This window comes from Perna viridis, chromosome 10 (assembly GCF_037379345.1).
Source record: "Perna viridis isolate PV_CMFRI_1.1 ecotype Kerala chromosome 10, ASM3737934v1, whole genome shotgun sequence".
Classification (NCBI taxonomy): Eukaryota; Metazoa; Mollusca; class Bivalvia; order Mytilida; family Mytilidae; genus Perna; species Perna viridis.
The window spans coordinates 10,687,361-10,708,299 of NC_142454.1; the positions used below are offsets into that span (position 1 = coordinate 10,687,361).

The window sequence follows — 20,939 nt, forward strand, 5'->3', positions numbered from 1 at the left end:
AGTAAACAAAAATACAATTGATTTCCGTCTTACATTTAGGAAGGGAAGTACACTATATTAGGTCTCGCGAGATATGATACGTGATTTATTAAACTATACTATACTGAATACAGATCTTCTAATTTCCTGTTGAAATATTTATATAAAAAAAATATTTTATAATACATAAGTTTGATTAAGCTATGTACAACTCATTTTGAGTTATGGTTTTCGACATATCCAAATGATGCACACCTAAACTCCAGGGCTATTCTTTGCTGCTGTATAAACGCCTCTTTTGTAGGGGAAACTTATTACAAAAACATGGATGTAGAACCCAGAAATGTTGGGTGATCTCATTTCGTGCCAAAAAGAGACTCTTTTAAACCAGTTATCCTTTTGCGCCAGTTTTCTTATTTCGTTTAAAGCGCTACGCATGTACCATTTTTGTCAAAATTTAATTTTCTGTTCTACTGACCACTCTATACATTTTTTTTTTAATTTATATATATATTTATTTTTAAGTACCGGGAAGTGTGTTAAAACGACAAACAATATAAGTATGTATAGTAAGTAATTAACGGAAGAAGATAAAAATATTAACAAGTCCTTAAATATGATTGAAAGAGAACACATCTTCAGACATGTACATATTGAATAAGAACATAGTTCTAAAGATTGTAAGAGCCTCCGATTATCAAAGGGACTATTAACTATCGTGTGTAGCCATGATATGAGCATTGTTTGACTTTGTTTGTTTTGATTTTATAGATTAGGTGTCGTGTGCAAAAAACATTGTTAAACTTCCAGAGCTGATGTCACAACATTACTGTAAAGAGTGCCGTATGCACAGGATTATTTCCTTCCGTATTGTTGTTTTTTTTGTTAACATCCGATCATATGATTGGTACTTCACCTATTTCAGAATTCTAAAGTGGTTATTGGCAGGAATAATTATTAAAAACACATGACAATTCGACATCTCATTATATCTAAACGTCCACTAATGAAGCTATTTGTTTATGGAAACATCTCTCCATATAAGGCAATGTAAAAAAGTCCAGTTCAAAGAATAAAATTAGAACTTTAAATAGGACCAGCATGCATGATGAAAACGACAACAATTTAAGTGAAAACAATCCGAAGAATGCATATGACTGAAAACAAGTAAAATCGAGTTTCGGGAAAATGTCAGAACTAAATAAAAAAAATGGTGGAATAGCGAATTGTATCACAAAATAATACTCGGTCAAAAATTACAAACAGGTTACAAAGCTTGATCTTGACTACGGAGAGTAATCAAGGGAACCAACGTTATAGCGGTAATCAAAATAATGTAATCCAGGGACAAAGACCAAACATGGGAAACAGACATACACAACAAAGTAACTAAAATCATACATACAAAGTAACAAAAGCAAATGAGCAACTCGGACTCTACTAAAAACTGGGAGCATGGACCAGGTGCACCGGTAGGGTAAGCGTCCTCTGCTTTTCTAGAAACACCCGCTGAGTTGCTCATAAAAAGTCAAGTCCGGAGTAGACAAACGAGGAAAGGAAAACTATGACCCGTTGAATAAATCAGTTCTCATGGTGCAGATGGATACATCATAACGATCCACGAGTTCATGATAACGACCAAAAACTTCTGTAGTGATGACTTCAATCTTGTAGCAACATAACCTTGTTCCAGAAACCTATTTGTTAGAGTTCTAACGCGACACAAAAAGTCTGCGTAGTTTCGGCAAGCTCTGGCTTAACGTATGAGTTGTTATATGAACCCTCCATATGCAGGAGCCGAAGGGATGTTGCCACAGATGAAAGGAAAGTTGACAATTCTGAATGAAAAGTCATCACGTTTGTCGTAAAGTTTGGTCAATAGTTTTCTTTTACCATCAGTTTCTAAGAATTAATCGGTTCTCATACCATCAAACGAACTAAAACATTTGAATAATACTGCATGTATATATGATATGACTATCTCTCACGTTACTCCTACCCCGCCTTTTTGCTAAATAAAAGAATAAAGATGAAAGCCTCTCATAAGATAAACATAATATTCTGAAATTAGCCGAAATTCTAAATTGTTGTTAAATACACACATTTACCTAGAAAACATACCGAAGACAGATAAGGAGTCATAGTCGTCGCAACTATACCTTAATTACCTACATGTAAGATACATGATGTCTCCATAGATGGTCTTCTTCCTTTCGTACAAAAATCTCTTTGAGTTCATCACAGTCATTCAAAATAAACTCTTTTCTTTACCTCTCACTTTACTATACTCCCTTTACAAAATAAGTCTACCATCCAACGAATAGTCCTGCCCTAAGGGAAAGAGAGAAATACTTAGGACTGGATACGGAGGCAAGGTGCTGCATTACCTTACTGGTGCAATGACAAGATCAAAAGTATAAGAAAACTTTCAAGTGAATCATGAACTCTTTCGTGGGCCTTTGCAACGTATCCATCTGTAAAATGAGAACCGATGTGTTCAGCATATCATGGTTTCTTCCCACTTTCGTCTAACTCGGCCTCGAATTTTTTTGATCCACTAGGTGGGTGTTACAAAAGCTACCTGTAGTTGTTACTTTGTACGAATTATTTTGGTTATTTTTATGTTCTTTGTTGTTTTTAGGTTTGTTTGTGTTTTAATATTGTGACTTGCGTATATTTTATATTTTCCTTGTAATTTTCATGTCAATTATTTTATGGTTTATGCGTCAATGGTTTAAACGACTATGGTTTATGCATGCGTCAACGGTTTTCAAGATTGATGATTGATATGCATCTGTGCATTATGCGTTCATGTTTATATGAACCTAGCGATAATTTGCGATATATACACATAAACTGGTATTATAGTATTAATATACGGCATTTTCCATATTGACCCTGTAACATGCCCAAGGTATTGATAATGGCCTCTGATGGCTGTAATGTCCCGATGCAGCACCGAGAGCCATTACAGACATCTGAGGATATTATTAATGACAAAAATTTCTTGAAACTTTAAACTCTTAGTAAATGTGATTCAACAGAAAAGTACATGTTTTTTTATTTCATAATGGCAATATCCGTCCATGACAAATTTGCGTCCTTTTGCGCCACAATCTATTTGTACCAGTGTTGAGTTTGCGCCACTTACATTTCACAAACGTGGACTCATTTGTGGACTAAATCTAGTACTCGATTGAATTAAAAAGTATAGAATGAACTCATCTTGCGGGCATGAAATGAAATATAGGAAACGTTTGAGCATCCAAGAAATATAATGCTACTCTTTGTCCATTTTGAAGAATTCATAGGATATAATGTTTATGGTCGTCTAGATATAACTTAAATTGATTTCCTTTTACTGGTTATTCTTACTTACTTACTAATACTTACTGGTGCCGTGAAAACAATTTAAAAAATGAAACGACAGACTTCACCATTTTAAATGTATCGTCTTGCATGCTGTGAATAACGACCCGTTTGATGATTCTAGATATATGCCCGCCTGTATTTGGAAGCATTTCGGATAGTCCAATGATCGTCATTTATTGATTTTACGCATTGTGTTATACCAAAGTAGTTGGAATTTGAATAAAATTAAAAATCACTTTTTCAAAAGTGCGGGGAAGCAGTCATTTCATGCATGGTAAGAATTCAAACCGGCAACATAACCAAAAGCCTTATTTATTGAACAATAGATAAACATACAATGTACTATTTCCGCACACAATTTGAGTGTGCAATTAATTTGCTTAGCCAAGTACAAGGAAAAATTTCCTTATCAAATTAAAATTTCAAAATGGTTGTTCGTTCAATGCGATTGTACATATTTCTTTTCGTTGTTTGTTGTTCCCGAACAGACGAACAATCCCGTGTTTGCTCAAGAAGAAGGTAATCTTGTTTTACTGGTATTATAATTTCTCTGTATATAGTTTATGTTGTATTTGAATCGTTTGGCCAATTTCAATTTGTATATTTAACCAAGGAAACAATCAATGGATGTTTGGCCCTTTACAAGAAAATACAACCAGGATCGTGCACTTAGTGTACCGGAATGCAAAGCGCCTCCTGGAATTTTAGAAATATCTACTTAGTTGTTCACTAAGAATCGTTGTAAATGTGTACTTGAACTTGCATGTTGCAAATGTGGGAAATATATGAATACAAGAGTTGACAAGGAACATGCAATTGTGATATGGCAATACGATAAATTTTAGTTTTACTCGTGCTAACGCTGGGTTTAATAGTCACACAACTTGATATAATATCCATAATACAAGTATAAGCTTTCCAAAAAAGCTTGCGTACCGTTGTCATTTAGTTTTTGAGTTTGTTTTCCAGGATTATTTTTTGAAACCGATTGGTTTGTTTGTTTGTTTGGGGTTTAACGTCCGAGCAGCATTATTTCAGCTATATTCAGACAATGAACATGAAATGGATGATAAAATGAAATGAAATGAAGAAAAAAAGAGGGGTCACAAGGATAATAGGGTCGACAAATTTTGATGGCCACTGGAAAAAGGGGGGATGGGTAAGGTTGGGCAATTTAGCCTCCTGTGGCGGAGCGCAAAGGTTCCTACTCCTATCGAATACAACAGCAGGGTTTTTTAACGTGCGAGGAACGTGGCATCTTTCCCAACACGGTGCACCACTATGGTTTGCGGTCAGGTTTTCCGTATTATAGCCTGACAACCCCAGCATGCAACACGCCAGGGGTACCCCATTCCACCACCTGGGGTACACATCCCAGTTGCTCTGTGGGCAGAGCGCCTAGCCCCCGGCTAGGTTTCTGAGCACTATTTAGTTGCCTTATACGACAAGATTAGCGCTGCTGCAGGCTTATTCTTTTAACACCCGGACCTGCACGGCCGATTGGATGTAGATGTTTTCTCGGTCATTTAATTTAAAAAATGTTTAACTACTGAATGATTTGAAGTTATTCACAATCACAGATAGTTCATGTAACCCAGTTCGTATTTTTAGACATTTGGCTTTCACAATTCACGGACGTATCATTTTTCAATTGGTATGGGGTAGGGCCGGGCAGGTCAAAATGTAGGGGGTCATTTTTTTTATCTGTGATGCGGGGATAGGTCAAAATATAGGGGATACAGTTTTTTTCTGTGATGGAAAAATGGGATAAGTGTTGTTTGACTTATTTTGTAGTAAGGGGGTTGGTGGGGGGGTTTCAATTATTTATCTATATTATTTAGTTTCGTTTAAATGGCAAAAGGAGGGGGTAATTATTTTTTTAATCACACGATGCAGCAACTCAAGAAAGATAAGAACTTATTTTTGATAATTCTCATTAAAAAGGCATCTCTAATGAAGAATTGTCAATCAAGCCATACAACTTTTTTTACAGTTAGAACAATGTACATATATCACTTGCCTTGTATATCTTTCATTTATTCAACTATTATCCATCTGATGCTTAAATTTGTACAGTTATAAAATCAAAGAGGTCGGAGTTATCCCCATAAGAACTGTCACCAAGAATGTCTTTTCCGGTTCTTTCTCGCTGGATATACAATCTGGTTTTTCTGTTCTATCGTCTGTGCATGTGTTAGAAATGCTAATTTCTCGCATGGTATTGTTGATTTTTGTTTTGTTTTTGTAAAATGTGATTTAAAATATTTTGCTGTCTCTTTGTCAAAGTAACGACAAGAAGTCATATTTTTGCTACATTTCTCTCTGCCCCTGCAGCAGCGCTAAGCTTGTCGTAAAAGGCGACTGCATAGTGCTCAGAACCCTAACCGGGGGTTAGGGCACTCTGCACCAGAGCAACTGGGATGTGGGCCCCAGGTGGTGGAATGTGGTACCCCTGGCGTGTTGCATGCTGGGGTTGTCAGGCTTAAATATGGAAAACCTGACCGCAAACCATAGTGGTGGACTGTGTTGCGAAAGATGCCACATTCCTTGCATGTCAAAGAACAATACTGTGGTATTCTCCCGGAGTAGGAACCATAAGGCTCCGCTACAAGAGGCTAAATTGCCCGTCCCTACCCATCTCTCCCTATTTCCAGTGGCAATCAAAATTTGTGGACCCCATTGTCCTTGTGTCCCATCCCTATTTCATTTCATCATCATTTCATGTTCATTTTATCATCAATTTCATGTTCATCGGCTGAATATAGCTGAAATATTGCTGCTCGGACGTTAAACCCCAACAAACAAACAAACATGTCTTTCTTGTCTCGGTCTTATAGTCTATAATCCTTTAGTACTTAAGGTAGATCATACCTATTACACGGAGCATTCTTTTCTGTCATCTTGCCAAATCATACAGACATATACGTTTTCTATAAACTAATAGTGTTTGAAATGAAGTGAAAATTAGAATGGTAAAATTAAAAACTTTTTTTTACAATAGCTTCTTTCAAGGGGAGATAAATCGCGGGAAAATCTTTCAAAGGTAGATAATTGGAAGGAAAATGTCCATTTGAAATTTAAGTTTATTCAATATTGCAAAAAAAGTTTGTAAAGCACATTTTCGTTTTGAATATGCAAGAATGTCAACTAAGTGTTCTTCATATAAAGTTATAAGAAATGTTATCTACCACCATTTAGAAGTTTGCGAAATATTGAAAATTCCCTTAAAAAGCCATATAATATATATATAGTGAGAAGGCTCAAGTATCTCAAAATTAGGTTCAGTGATCTATGTTTTTTAAGATTAAAATTCTAAAGTATGTTCATTTAATGCCATCTTTAAGAAAAAAACTAGGCAAATTTATCTACTAAAAATATGTATGATCTACCTTAAGTCACTTAGTTTTATTTTGAATATATGTAAATTATCCCTTAGAGAATATTTTTATCCGTTTCTGTAGAAATGAATAATCTTGGTGAGTGCTCTGATCAAGACAGGGGTAAGTTATATAAATGGCTCTACAATTTTGGAAAATCAGGGACCTTATAATTTTTGGTATCAGGTGGATCGAGTTTTTATGCAAAAGTACATTGGAGATAAAAAATATCACGGGGATAAAAAAATCAGAAACTTTTTTTAGAAATGACCACCCCCCTAACCAAATCCAGGTAAAAAATATGTTTCTTAAGTTGGTGTCTTACTACCAGTCTCCTGTTGATAACAGAAGTTATACATTCATACCTGTTAATTGATACAATGTAGTACATACTGTTAAAAAGTGTTAGGGCAGTTTGAGTTGTTAAGTACTGTACCTCAGTTTTGGCAATGAACTTTTTTTTGTGTATGAATGAATGGCTACCGCTTTTTCTATGTTAGAATGCCTCTAATTTTGTTTCGCAAAATGAATGACTTTAGGGATGTCTTGATGCAATGGTAATTAAATGAATGGAAATAAGTTACTAGCATGAAAACTGAAGACGCACAAACGGACGGACAGCACGATCGCCATAAACATCCTGGTTTTCAAGCAAGGGAGTATAATATATACAGATTAACAATAAAATCTACCACACACAGAATAAGACATCAAAAAGACATGTTTTTTACATTTAATACAAATGTCCAATAAATGTTTTTTTGAATGAAGCGTTATCAGACAATTTGTGATGAAAACAACTATACTTACAAAAACTTTTTCTTGGGTCAAAAGGCCGATCAATAAAATATATATATTTTTTAAATTATGACTACATTTAACTGTTCTAAAATTCAAACATTTAGCAGTATCAAAAACTTTCTTACACCATGACTGTTTTAATTTATCACATAACCCTTGTTTTACCATATGAGACAATACTAAATTATGTGGTACATTCTATGTAAATTTCAGAAAGACTACTAGAATTCTAGAACTAATTTCCCCGAAAACACCATGACCTTCATTTACAGGTACATTGTATGACTTTGCCTAGGGACTGTGTGAACGCTTCGATGCTTTACACTGTCCATGAGAGACCACAAATGATAGCAAAGGGCGTTAAGAAACCCCTCAGTCCATTATGTATCAAAAATACCACATATGAGTGCAAACCAATTATCACAGATTTATAATGCACGAAATTAAGGGTGTAACGGACACACAGAAAGTGTATTTTTTTTTTCAACTTTATTGTTATAGTGTTATTTAACAAGGACAGTTTGACAACATTTTATATCACAAAATTGTACAAAGGTATTTATTAATATATATTTACTTCGATTACAATTATGGGATCACTTACGTGGAAGGTTTGATCAAGAGTTTATCACCAAAGTAGAAAGGACAGATCACTTGAATGTTCATGGACAAGGACTTGCTTCCACTGTCAAATATGCAACTCGACTAGTTACATACTAGATGGTCTGCACATTTGATAGTTGTAGTAAGCTCCTGTGTTAATATTTTCTTTTTATGACTGAAATTGCAAAGTGTGTCTCAGGTAACAGGCCCTCATTTTATCTTGGCGTCATCTTTTCCACTTCTTGCACTTACTGTAGTTTTGCTGAAGCATTTGAGATGTTTGGGTAAAATGTAGATATTCTGTCAATATACAGATTTTATCATAAAATGGCGATCAACTGATAATTGTTCGCCGTCGTTTTATTTAAAATGAGAAGCTTGTCTGAGAATGTGACACGCTAATGAAATATTTTCATCTTTGATTCGGTTGAAAATATCTCATTTATGACAAAATCTCATTAGTTTGGGCACTCATCATATGAAGTATAGGCAGGAACGACACGAACTTAGTTAGACAATAGTAGTTGTAATTTTGCAAACAATTGAAAGTCTATGAAACTAATTGAATTTTTCAGAGGTGGCAAAAATTATTCTTTTTACATAGAGTGTTCTTTATTTGCAATCCCTGCCATTAGGCCAATTTGACTATATATAATAGCTTTCGTTAACCAGGAAATAATTGATAATTGATTTTGTGATAATCGATATTGTTTACTTCCTTAATATCCCTACGAACTGGCAGGTCTTGAAAAGTTTCCCTTTGACGTATACATCTTCCGCTTTGGATATTATAACACCTTAAATTTCTCACAACTGACGACAAGTAGAGTTTGTATGTGGTTCAACGATTTTTTTTATTGCTATGTTCTTTAATTGTCATTGTGAACAAAAAACACAAAACAAACATAAAACAAAACATATACACATGATTTGTTTTTGAGCGAAAAGATCTTTATTAATTTATATTTGATTTCAATGCTGCTAATGAGAGGTTACAGTCCCTGTATGGTATAAACATCCCGCTTGCCCCATGCCCATTCCCCATAGCCCCATCCCCCATTGCTCATTCCCCATTGCCCCATACCCTATTCCCTATAGCCCCATTCCCCATTGCTCCATCCTCATTGCATCGACTTATTTCCCGTTGTCCAATGCCTTTTCCCATTCCGAAAGGAAAAAAAGAGTAAATGTTTTATCAAACACATATAATGCATTAGGATGTAGAAATTGTTGTGCAATCAATATTGATTTTAGAATCTCGACGGCGAACTCGGGAATTATCGAAATCTCGCGATATTTGCATTGTTTACATGTATTATCGCCACTCCGAGCTGCATGAGAAATAATCATGCAAAATATTCTTAAAACTATAGATACATGTATAAATTGTGAATGAATTTGATTTCTAAAATTATTTTTAAAAATGTTAAAATTGTCCAGATAAGATTTTTGTTGATTGTTGTTATACATATATTTCAAACTACATTCTTGAAAATGAGATATTTTTGTATATTACAATGTAAATGAGTGCGAACACATAAAATTACCCTAATGGTCCTATATAATTGTTTTAAAATGTGAAAATTGATACATTTTTTTCAATCAAATTTCTCAAAAATAATATATTTCTTCAGATTGTAAGGGTGCGAACAATTTTAATTTCAATAATGGTCCCAAATTATTGTTACAAATATTAAAACTGGCAATTTTTTTATCCAGTTGGTGGTTGCGACACTCATATTTCAGTCAAAAATCTGCAAAATGACATATTTTTGCTAAGTGAATTTGCTTTTTTAATATACCTGTTAGTCTAAAATAATTGTAAAAATGTTCAAATTGTATATATCATTATTATGTTGATGGCTTTGATACATATATTTCAGACCAAATTCTTGAAAATGAGATATTATTTGCAAATTGAATGCTTGCATATACTTGAAATATCCTTAATGGTCTTATAGTATTGTTTAAAATGTTAAAATTGTCCAAATAAGCATCATGTGTGGCTGTGATACATTTATTTCAATCAAATTTCTCAAAAATAACACATTTCTTCAGATTGTAAAGGTGCGAACAATTTTAATTTCAATAATGGTCCCAAATTATTGTTAACAATATTGAAACTGGTAATATTTTTATCCAGTTGGTGGTTGCGGCACTCATATTTTAGCCAAAAATCTGCGACACTTGTAATAATTAAAAATTACTCTAAAACAAGCTGGTTTAAAAATTATTTTAATTGCTGTCATAGAATTATGATAGGTACGTTGCTAGCGGAAAAAGGCAGAACAATTTGTTTGATTGACCAATCAAAATTATTCCCTCGCCCCATTGCCATTGCCCTATTCATTTACCCCATTCCCAATGCCACATTCCCTATTGCCCCATTCCCCATTGCCCCATCCCCCATTCCCCCATTCCCCATGCCCCATTCCCTCATACCCCATAAAATGGGAAGTTTATCCCATACAGGTACTGTACTCCTTGAAACACGTGTACAGAATATTTGCAATTTTATATGATTAGTACTTTCGAATTTTATAACCACTGGATCGATGCCACTGCTGGTGGACCCAAGGTCCCGAGGCTATTCACCAACCCAGTAGTCAGATTTGTCTGACCACAAATCATTTATATATACTTTATTTGCAGTAATACATATTTCAAATTCATGAAACACCATGACTTAATCTCTTGGATAGCACAAGGTAGAAGTTCTCGAATTTGCTTTCTATTTCTATACTTTTGGATTTTAGAACTTCTTGGTAATAATTTTTTAGATTAAAATCGTCATTTGTATTCAATGGGAGATTACACCTTGAAATACGTGTAGAGCATATCGAAATTCGCAACATTATGAGAGTGGTACTTTTGTATTTTACATTTATTTTATCATTGTTTTTTGGTTTTAAATAATAAGGTCATTTACTTTTTAAGCACTTTTTAAGTATTCTGCGATGGATAAAATTGGACCATTCTGAACTCAAAAAACAAATAAAAGTCAAATTTGTTCCTAAATAAATTTCCTTTGTCATTTACTTTTCTTTCGCATCACACGGGGAAGGGGGACATAAAGTATTTAGTAACATTTAGGAAAATCCCTCAGGCAAAACTTCACTTTTTATCTTTTTTTAATAATCCCCATAACTAGAGTTATGTTGGTATGTCTGGTCGTATATCTCCCTCAAAATACGCAGATGTTTGAAAGAAGGTCAGGAGAATTGGATAATAGTCGAACAGAAGGACACACGTACGATTACTGTTGTACTAATTTATAAGTCACAGTTTTTTTTTAAATTAATATTCTTGTGCTCTTTGTCATCAACGTACTAGAAGAAAAAAATTCAGGAAATGTTTACTTTTAGTTTGATTTCAAAGGATTATCATCGTTTTGTTTTCCATGGATTTTACCTTTGATGTGGAGTCTTTCTTGTTTCTCTCAACAGTATTAACTGTTTCTGATTTATGTTATATGCTTTTGCATTTGTTGCTTTTACTGCCAATTTCACTACTTAAAACTGTAGGATTAAATTACAGTTTCTCTGTGAATTATTAAAACTCATTTAACCTTAATATATACATGATTGTAAATTCATGATATGTGTGTATGTTCATCAAAAATAGCCAATATAAAGCCGAGAAAGTGTGCTTTAAAAAATTATATTTTTAATGTTTTTGAAAAGTGAAGAAATTGCTTTTTAAAAACAAAAATGGCCTTTATCAACTCTTAACCAAACTATGTAAAATACAAGTCAATAGATAACACACCTTTCTGGAGGAATGCAAATTTTTTAGAATTTCCATTAGCCGTCCAAAATTTGAAACTGTTTGATAATAATGATAATAATCAACATATAACGATGATAAGTTTGTCAAAGGGACAACAATTCCACCTGGATGAAAATATCAACCCAAGTGATGCGCGTGTCTTGATCTCAGTTCTGATATTAATAATGGCAAGCTTATTACTAAATTTTACGATAAAATGAATAATTTTTTATTCATTATTATTAATTATCAATTTGGTTTTACTTCAACAAGGTTTTCGAAACTACAAGCTCGTAAAACATTCACAAAACACTTCAATCGACAGAAGGAACTAATTTTCAAGACAAAACCATTTATTTAGAGTCTTGTTTATATCTGTTCACACTTCACTTTAAATCCATACTAGTTTTCCCTGTGAACGGATCTCTAAGAAAATCGAGCCCATCCAACATTTTATTAAGTATTGATTTAAGACAATATATGTGGGAGACAAAATGCGGAATTGTTTGTTCGAGGATAATGATAATGCTTACTTAGAGGTTATGATACGGAACATCGGAATTAATAGTAATTCGAAGGTTAGATTTTACCATGCTTAATACAAAAACTTACAAGAACAATGATACCGCTGACTGACGTCACTGTCTCAACCTGTAAATGATACCTACAAAGATAACACGTGTTCACGTGTGGGTAATATCATAAGAAGAATTATAACAATTTACCTTTTGTGTTATTATTCATAAAAAAATAATTTACATATCTTATAATTTCCCCGTATATTTCACAAGAATCGATCTTTTCGCTCATAGTAATCATTTGGTTTCTTCTGCAGTGTTTTCAGGTGAATGTTGTCCTGCGAATTAATTTGATTGATTGGTTGTTTAACATCCGACCACAGGTCAAACCTTTTAGTACTCTTGATCGCCATTAATGATAACTTGGGCATGTTCGGACCAATTATTCATGGAGTCTGGTTCAACACGGTGTAACGTTGGAAATTGTGAAATTACATTAAAAGTTAGTCATTTATACTTCAAACGATATTCCTCACTATTTTATCTTTCTTACTTTTTTGTCAGTTGGGTATTTGTACATTAATATTGTAAAATATGCATGTTTATATGTATACCAATGTTTCTACATAGGTTTAGCAGAAATAAAGTATACAAGAAAGTATATATACATAATAACTCTTTACAGGAGAAATGGTGAAAACGAAATAACGACCTACTACTGTTGTCGTCCTCTCGTAGAGACACAGGGAGTTTGTGGTAAGTTAGTGTTTTGTAACCTAGTTGTACATTGGTTCCTTTAATTGTATTAGTTTTGTTTTCTGTTTGGTAAGGGTTGTCTTTGTCGTAATATGTTTTTGTTTTAATTCATGAATTCGTTCACACAACTAAATTAGTTAGTATATGCCTATTTCTTTAAGGGTGTCCGTATGGCCAAACATATGAACCAGAAATAGGTTTCTGCCAAAATTGCTCTTATGGACACTATGGTAAAGACTGTAAGTCATCCTGTAACTGTCAGCGTAATGAAAGGTAAATATATACTTGTTTTATATGATCTTAAATTCTTTCAATTTAAAGTACGTTTCGATCTGCAAAAAAAAAATCATTTTTTATTTTTTTTCTTCTAAAAATACCTTTATATACTCTTTTCTCTTGCCATTACTATTTTGTTTCACTAGTATTTTTGCAACCATACTAAAACATAAAATGAATGCCATAACTTCATCACCCCACCCCCCACCCTCCAAAAAAGAAGGAAAACACAGAGGACTCCATAACAGCTTATGACTTAATAAGGCAATGCTACTTGTACAACACATTTACACTGAAAATAAGATGGACAAATATTTTAAATTGCAAACTTCAATTATTTTTTTCATTAAAGTTACAAACTTATTTTCACTCAGACATAGATAAAATAGCATTTAAAATTTGGTTAAAAATAAGAAAATGGTAATAAAAGTCTTATTCTTAGGCAGATTACAATGACATTATTTGGCAAAAATTGATGTGTCAATAAAATGCATACAATACAAAGAAAGTTCAATTCTCGCTATTGTAACAGAAAGAGTTTTTTTTATAAAATTACCTATTTAAAACTGACCAAAAGAGGTAACTCTAACTTATTCAGGGTATAGTCTATTCATCAAATAACTGACTGACAGATACAATTAAAGACAACTAACTTTTTTGTTCGATACCAGGTGCTGTATAATTCATTTTGATATTTATTTCCAATATATTACAAAAATGCTATCATTATAACAGATAGACTTTAAACACAGAAATTAACTTAAAAACCCTGGAGTTATCAAGGGAATGTAGCACTGCTTTACACACACACACACACACACACACACACACACACATATATATATATATAGACGTCTTAGAATGTGACGACTCTATTCGCTACACTGCTCCATTAGATCAAATTACTACAGTTAACGTAAACTTAAAGAAGGGTCTGAAAAATTCCCAACGGTTTTAGAACTGTCAAATTTGCGATTCAAATTGTTGGTCGTTCCCTTTGCGGGACACTGCCTGCACAAAGTCCAGCGCCCTAGACCACTCGGCAAGCTACGACCAAAAAATTATTACATCGTTGGGAATTTTTCAGACCCTATCATAAGTTTACATTATCTTCCCTGAATCAATTTGATCCAACTGAGCATTGTAGTTAATAGAGTCATCACATTCTGAGACGCTTGTATACATAAAAACAATATGACAGTAATGTCAGGAGTGCAGTAGTAAAATAACAAATCATTCTGCAAAAAGGTTAGACAAATTACTGAGCAAAACATTTGAATTTCATTTATCAAATTCTTTTTCAAACCTTTGATATCTGCTATACCATTCTTCTTTAACTACTGATTAATTCAAAAAATTGTTCAATCTAAATCAATTTACAATAAGAATGAACACAACAAAGTGTAAGTCACAGGCCACAGATATTCCAAGTCAATTTTATCTGTACTCGAAGTCACATACACCACATTTTCGATTTGAAGCTCTATTTTTTAAACTGTCGGGACTTACGGCTACAGTTGTCTCTCTTTTATTTAATCTGAAGATAGTTCGCATGTATGCATGACGTGATAGTTCCAACGAGTCGTTCATTGGCTGAAATCGTGCGTAACAAATCCTTACTGGAAAATCCTATACTAATATCCACCATGTTGGTTTCTACGGGATGATTTGTTTACAAACGAAGTTCGTAAGTTCTCGTCGAACTCCGGTGACAATCGTCTGCTTGATCAACTTCTCGATGTTGTACGATGTTTGCGTAGAATAAATCCGAGATATCCGAATTAGCGCCGAAATGCATTCTGGGTTCTTCGGTTTTTGGACAAACTATTTAAACGTAAACAACATCTCCTAGCAACCCGATCACTGTAAACATGGCCGACTTTTGATAATGTAAATATTGGGACCGAGAATTAAAATCTCACCGGAATTAAATGATTCAATGTTTAGGGAGAAGCCGTTTGGCAAAACGAATTAGCAAGTCATTTAAGACAATTTAAACGACGGTAAGTGTCAATAAAGTCGTAGACAATATTTTTATTCAAATTTTAACAGTATCTTATTTATGTGACGCCGAGTATAATGTTATCTTCTCTTTCAGAAAATCCGTAAGGTTTTTTGAAGTAGCTTATTTATATGTTTTAAGTTTTTTTTTTTTCAGGTGTGATTTTAAGGATGGCTGCGTGGACATAAGTACAACCACAAGGGGTCCAGGTACTGTTACTTTTAATGTGTATTTCTTTTGTTTCCTAGAAAAGATAAAATTTTACTTACAATTTAGCTTAAATCACTGTAACTTTAATAAGTGTATAATTTTTGATACTTACGTGATTTATTGTATTTTTTTCAGTTACCGATTCTTCTACTTACAATTAAACTTAATTTCTTTTGCGACATTTTTCATTTTACATATGAGTTTAAATATTACGGCTCCAAAAATGTAGACTCTAAAGACAAGGGTGAAACATTTTTTTGGTTTCAACGAATTGTTACTCGTTATAAAAATATCTTTACATTCGGTGTATTATAAACTATCATGCCCCTGTATGATTCACAACATATGTGTCTAATTAAACTGGTCGTATTGTGATCGTTCCATTGAGAGAAGTTTTTGGACAAATAAAATCAACATTAAAGCCTAAATCAGTAGCTGTCAAAGTATAAACACATAAAATTGCATTAAAATTTGTATCAAAGTGGAATTGATAAGATTGTACAAAAAATACGTGTACAATAAATATGTTTAAAACAAGGGTTTTAGCTAATCTACATCTGACCAGTGCTATCACTTACTTTAGTCGTACGTGATGAAGTGACAGGCTTACAAAACGAAGAACAAAGAAAAAACACGGAAGGTAAGATGAATATTCAAGCAATTCCAGATTTTACTGTACTCCTTTTATCTATGGTAAAGTGGTAATAAAATCCGTAAACAGACTCTCACGATTCTGTGACAGAGTGGATATGAATTAAGCCTCTGGTAGCTAAGGGTAAAATTATGAAGTCATTTTACAACTGAGGAAGTCAATCTGGAATGTCCCCTGAAAACTGACCTCAGGAAGTGGATTTCAAAACGAAATCTCATATATAGAAACAGAATAATCAAGAATCTTGCAAAAATCTAAAGAATGTAATCCAGGGACAAAGACATGACACGGAAAACAGACATCTATGACAAAGAACATAAAATAACCAAAAATAATACATACAAAATAACAAAAGTAAATGAGGCCATGTACGAACACCGGAAGGTTAAGCGTTCTCTGTTTTCCTAAAGAGTTCCTCAAAACATATCAAATCTGGTTAAGACTAAAGTGGAAAGGGAAACTATGAAAAGTTGAACAAATCTGTTATCAAGGTGTAGATAGATACACCGTAGCAATTCACGATTGCGAGTTCATGATGACGACCATAGCTCTTCTGTAGTGATGACTTCAATCTTGTAGCAACATAACCTTGTTTCAGAAGCTCACTTTTAAGAAGTCTAGTGCGGTACAAAACATCTGCGTATTTACGGCATAACGTATGAGTATATGTAATATAAAATTCCACACACAGGTGCTGAAGGGATGTTGCCAGAAATAAAAGGAAAGGAAAAGTCTGCTTTTGTCGTATATTTCGGTCAATAATTTTTCTTTACCATCAATCTCTGTGTGTAGGTTAAGATATTAGGCTGACTTCACTGTTTCTGAAGTATCCTTTTTCTGAAATTCTTTGGGGTGGATGCGATGCGATGTATAAAATCTAAAACTCCTACACAAGATTGGACCGGGTAGAAATATTTCTGTGTGCCGGCAAGTACAACATAACGACTTTAACCATGTGATTGTACTGTTCACGGCAAATTAAAATCCATTCTTAAGAACTGGTGTTGGAGAATTCTCTCTTTACTTAAGACTGTAGTTCATACAAATAAAGCAAAATTAAAAAAAAACGGTATCAGCAGGCTCCCTGAAGATGAAACGCTGGAAACAGTGCAGGAAAAAGTACAATAGTAGAGAGACAGTAAGTGGAATGTGTGAGAAGAATTACCATAAAAAGCCTTAAAAGAGGAGACAATAACTTCTTAGAAATTAACGTCAATAAGTGATACACGTTTGGACAAACAGACTTTCCATAGTGTGTTACGACTGTGGTTGATATAAGTCAAAGGGTCTTAGATACGATTTTAGTTAAAGATAACAGAGAGGAATAGTGGCTTGTTTTTAATTATTACATGTAATTTCAACTCGAAATCGACATAGACAAACACTGGCTACTGAGTTGGGTCCAGTATATATGTATCACTATATGAACCTGTCAGCAAGAAAATCACATGCGGGGGTATTTGCACCGGACCATACATTTTGCACCGATCCATGAAGAAGTAGACCGAAAACGTGCATAAGAGTAACCAAATACTACCAAGTCAAAAGAATCCCTAACCTTTTAGAATGCCAAATAAGCAAAAACATCGCCAAGTTCGATCCAAGTCGGATTAATAATGTATATGGAGTCCAACAAATAAAGTTGAAATTGAATGCATTGAAGGCGAATAAGCAAGAGATATACATCCCCTTGTAGGCAAAGGACAAAAATACTATAGTAACAAAAACCTATGTCGGAAAGCATGAAACGCCTTGTGATGTACAAAGAAAGCAGTCTGAGCCGACCACAAGGCAGAGTAAACTGGGGTGTCCGAAGAATAAGCTTACCTTTAAAAACAATTTCAATCAATGAGAGACTCCTTTGAGGTTTATGCTTACTGCGAATGGTTCACAGAGAAAACCAAGTGTTAATCGGGGCTACGTTTTGGACTGGTTATCTATTCTGTTGGACGAAATGCTGTAAAATTATCCCAAATTAAAATTTGGGCACGACAGGATATTTAAACCCAGTAAATTATGCAACTGGGTTGTTCAGCCCGACAAGCAATACACAGCAGCTAATCGGAAGCACATACTATCTAGATCATTTTGTCAACAGCAAGGAATTGACGAAGACGCTAGTACTATTGTGAGAAGTTTGTTTTGGTTTCAACACTGTATTTTAGAATGGAAGAGATATGGTCCAGTTGTATAACATTAGTGCTTAACAGAATAAGATAAATATGAGATTTATTTCACAAGAATTATTTGAAAAAAGAGTCAAGGAAATGGTTCCTCAATGAAATAAACATAATAGTTGTTGACAGACTGGTCAATATCGTGATATTAAGAATGCCCGTAGGACAGTCAGTCTAAGTATCACGATATTGACCAGTTTATCAACAACTATTATATCATCAATAGATCCGTCTGTACGTTCGAACAGTTGTGGTAACATTTTCTTAGCTTCTAATTTGTAGGGGGTGGTGTCATATTTGACACTAAGCTTCATCGCCATAAGTCCTATGTCTTCTAAGTATGTGTTTTATCCTTCAGGTGCAACCTTTATGTTTAACAAGATCAAGAACATATGATCTTATCATATTCTAGGAAGATGTTATAATAAACATGATAATTTTAAATTGTTTGATTTAAAAGAGTAATCAAGGGAACCAAGGTTATAACGGTAATCAAAAGAATGTAATCCAGGGACAAAACCAGACATGGAAAACAGACATACACAAAAAAGAACATAAAGTAACTAAAATCATACATACAAAGTAACAAAAGTAAATTATTCTTTCAACCTATTCAACTCAAGTGTTTTAGGAAATGAATATTGCCCGCACTTCACTTAAACACCATTACACAAATTTTAAGAGGGCGTCCATGCAGAACCTATGCAGTAATTGGCACAGCAAAATTTTGTTTCATCGATTCCATACCACAAATGCATCCTTCCTCACAAATGAATGTTGATTTTTGAATAACTGCAACGGTTAAAGAAAAAAAATTATAAAGAAAGCACTAAAATTCAATGAAAAGACACAACTCTTTTATTTTGTGCAAAATGTGGTTGCTTTCTTATGGAAGTTATAATTATTTTCTGAAACTTCCAATTTCAATATAAACAAATCTTATTATTCGACCCACATTTGATAAAAACACTACATTGGAAAAAAACATTTCAGTGGGATAAAATTTACAGAGATATAACACAACATTACTTTAAGTACATTTAGAATATTATCCATGTATGTTTATTGATATGAATGATTTCATTATAGAATCCTTTTGGACCACACACTCATCGTATATTTATATAAGTGGTATTTTAGTAATTGTCATCGTTATTTCCATCATGATACATATTGCCATACATATAATATTACATCGAGGTAGAAAACAACAGACAAGTGTCCAACAAACAAACAGCAATGATTTGGAGTATGAAAACCAGTATGAGGAAATTGAAGAAAATGTACTAGAAAGAAATCTTCAACAAGAAATACCAGCACAGGTCGATAATTTAGAAATTAACAACACTGACGCAATAGAAAATAAAGATGATGGATATCTTGACCCAGTTGTTCATTACATGATACCAAAACTCTTTTCTCAGACTTCTGAGAACAGCAACTCCGGATCAGTCGCTGATATAACCTCTGACTATCTTTATCCATATATGCCTATTCTAAAGGGTTCAGCTTTACCCTTACCAAATCAAATTCACTTTGTCACTAGCCACTATGCACAATAATGCATATAATGATTATGTAGATTAGTTAATCATCTATATATTAAATTCAAATGATTGATATATATATATTGGACAAAAATGAACTTCCTGTGCGCAGCTTTGTATTCAAATACTAGATTACGAAAAATAATCTAAGTTATATAATCATGTCAGCTCAGTTAATGAAGGTGCTTTTATCGTGTTTAAGGAAAGAATTTATTTCTTAAATCGTATACAAAAGCCAAACAAATACTGTACTATACTTACTACAGTGAGTTGGTGCATTTGACTAAAGTGTTTCTTTATTGTCTGAAATATTGAGTATTCGTATTACCAGCGTCGCATGCCAGACTAACGATATACTACTATGTTCATCCAGATAGGAGCACAGAAATGCGTCAGGAAAGTAAATGCAAAGTCAAAATGGCATTTAATTAAGATATGCAGTTAATAACTAAAGAAAGTTATATTTACATTATCAGTAAGCTTAGGTATTCAATGTTTTAATGGACAACCGTTTTACAAAAAAATGTACCAAACCTATCTCGCCTGTTTCAGTTATCGTCCCTTTTTTCAATTACTTAATAAACGTAACAAAAATGTAGAAGTCCGATGCTTGGTTGGTAGTAGGTGGTGCCTTACTCATTCTTTTTTCAGTAGGTATGCAGAAGGTGTGCAATTCATGGTAACGCTTACGCCACTTAGACATTGACATATCTTTATGGGGCAAAACTAATTTTATGTAAACGGATGTCATGTTAAAATATTTCCGTTATGGTATTTATTACTGACAAGTACAGTGAAAACTGTCTAAATCGAATCCCTTTCAGACTTAACATTTATTCGGTTTCGAAAGGTGTTCGGTTTACCCAGATTAAATCATATTAAAATTGATACAAGAGGACGT

At 33.6% G+C, this 20,939-nt stretch overlaps 1 protein-coding gene across 1 annotated transcript; it reads left to right on the top strand.

Moving 5' to 3' along the window:
* Positions 1-3,737: 3,737 nt before the first annotated feature.
* Positions 3,738-20,053, top strand: LOC148604496 (uncharacterized). The gene is made up of 6 exons (XM_088550967.1): positions 3,738-3,870; positions 13,104-13,174; positions 13,336-13,447; positions 15,609-15,661; positions 16,246-16,302; positions 19,581-20,053. The coding sequence occupies exons 1-6, from the start codon at positions 3,779-3,781 to the stop codon at positions 20,051-20,053; spliced, it is 858 nt and encodes a 285-aa protein (XP_088407093.1). The 5' UTR covers positions 3,738-3,778.
* The last annotated feature ends 886 nt before the right edge of the window (positions 20,054-20,939 follow it).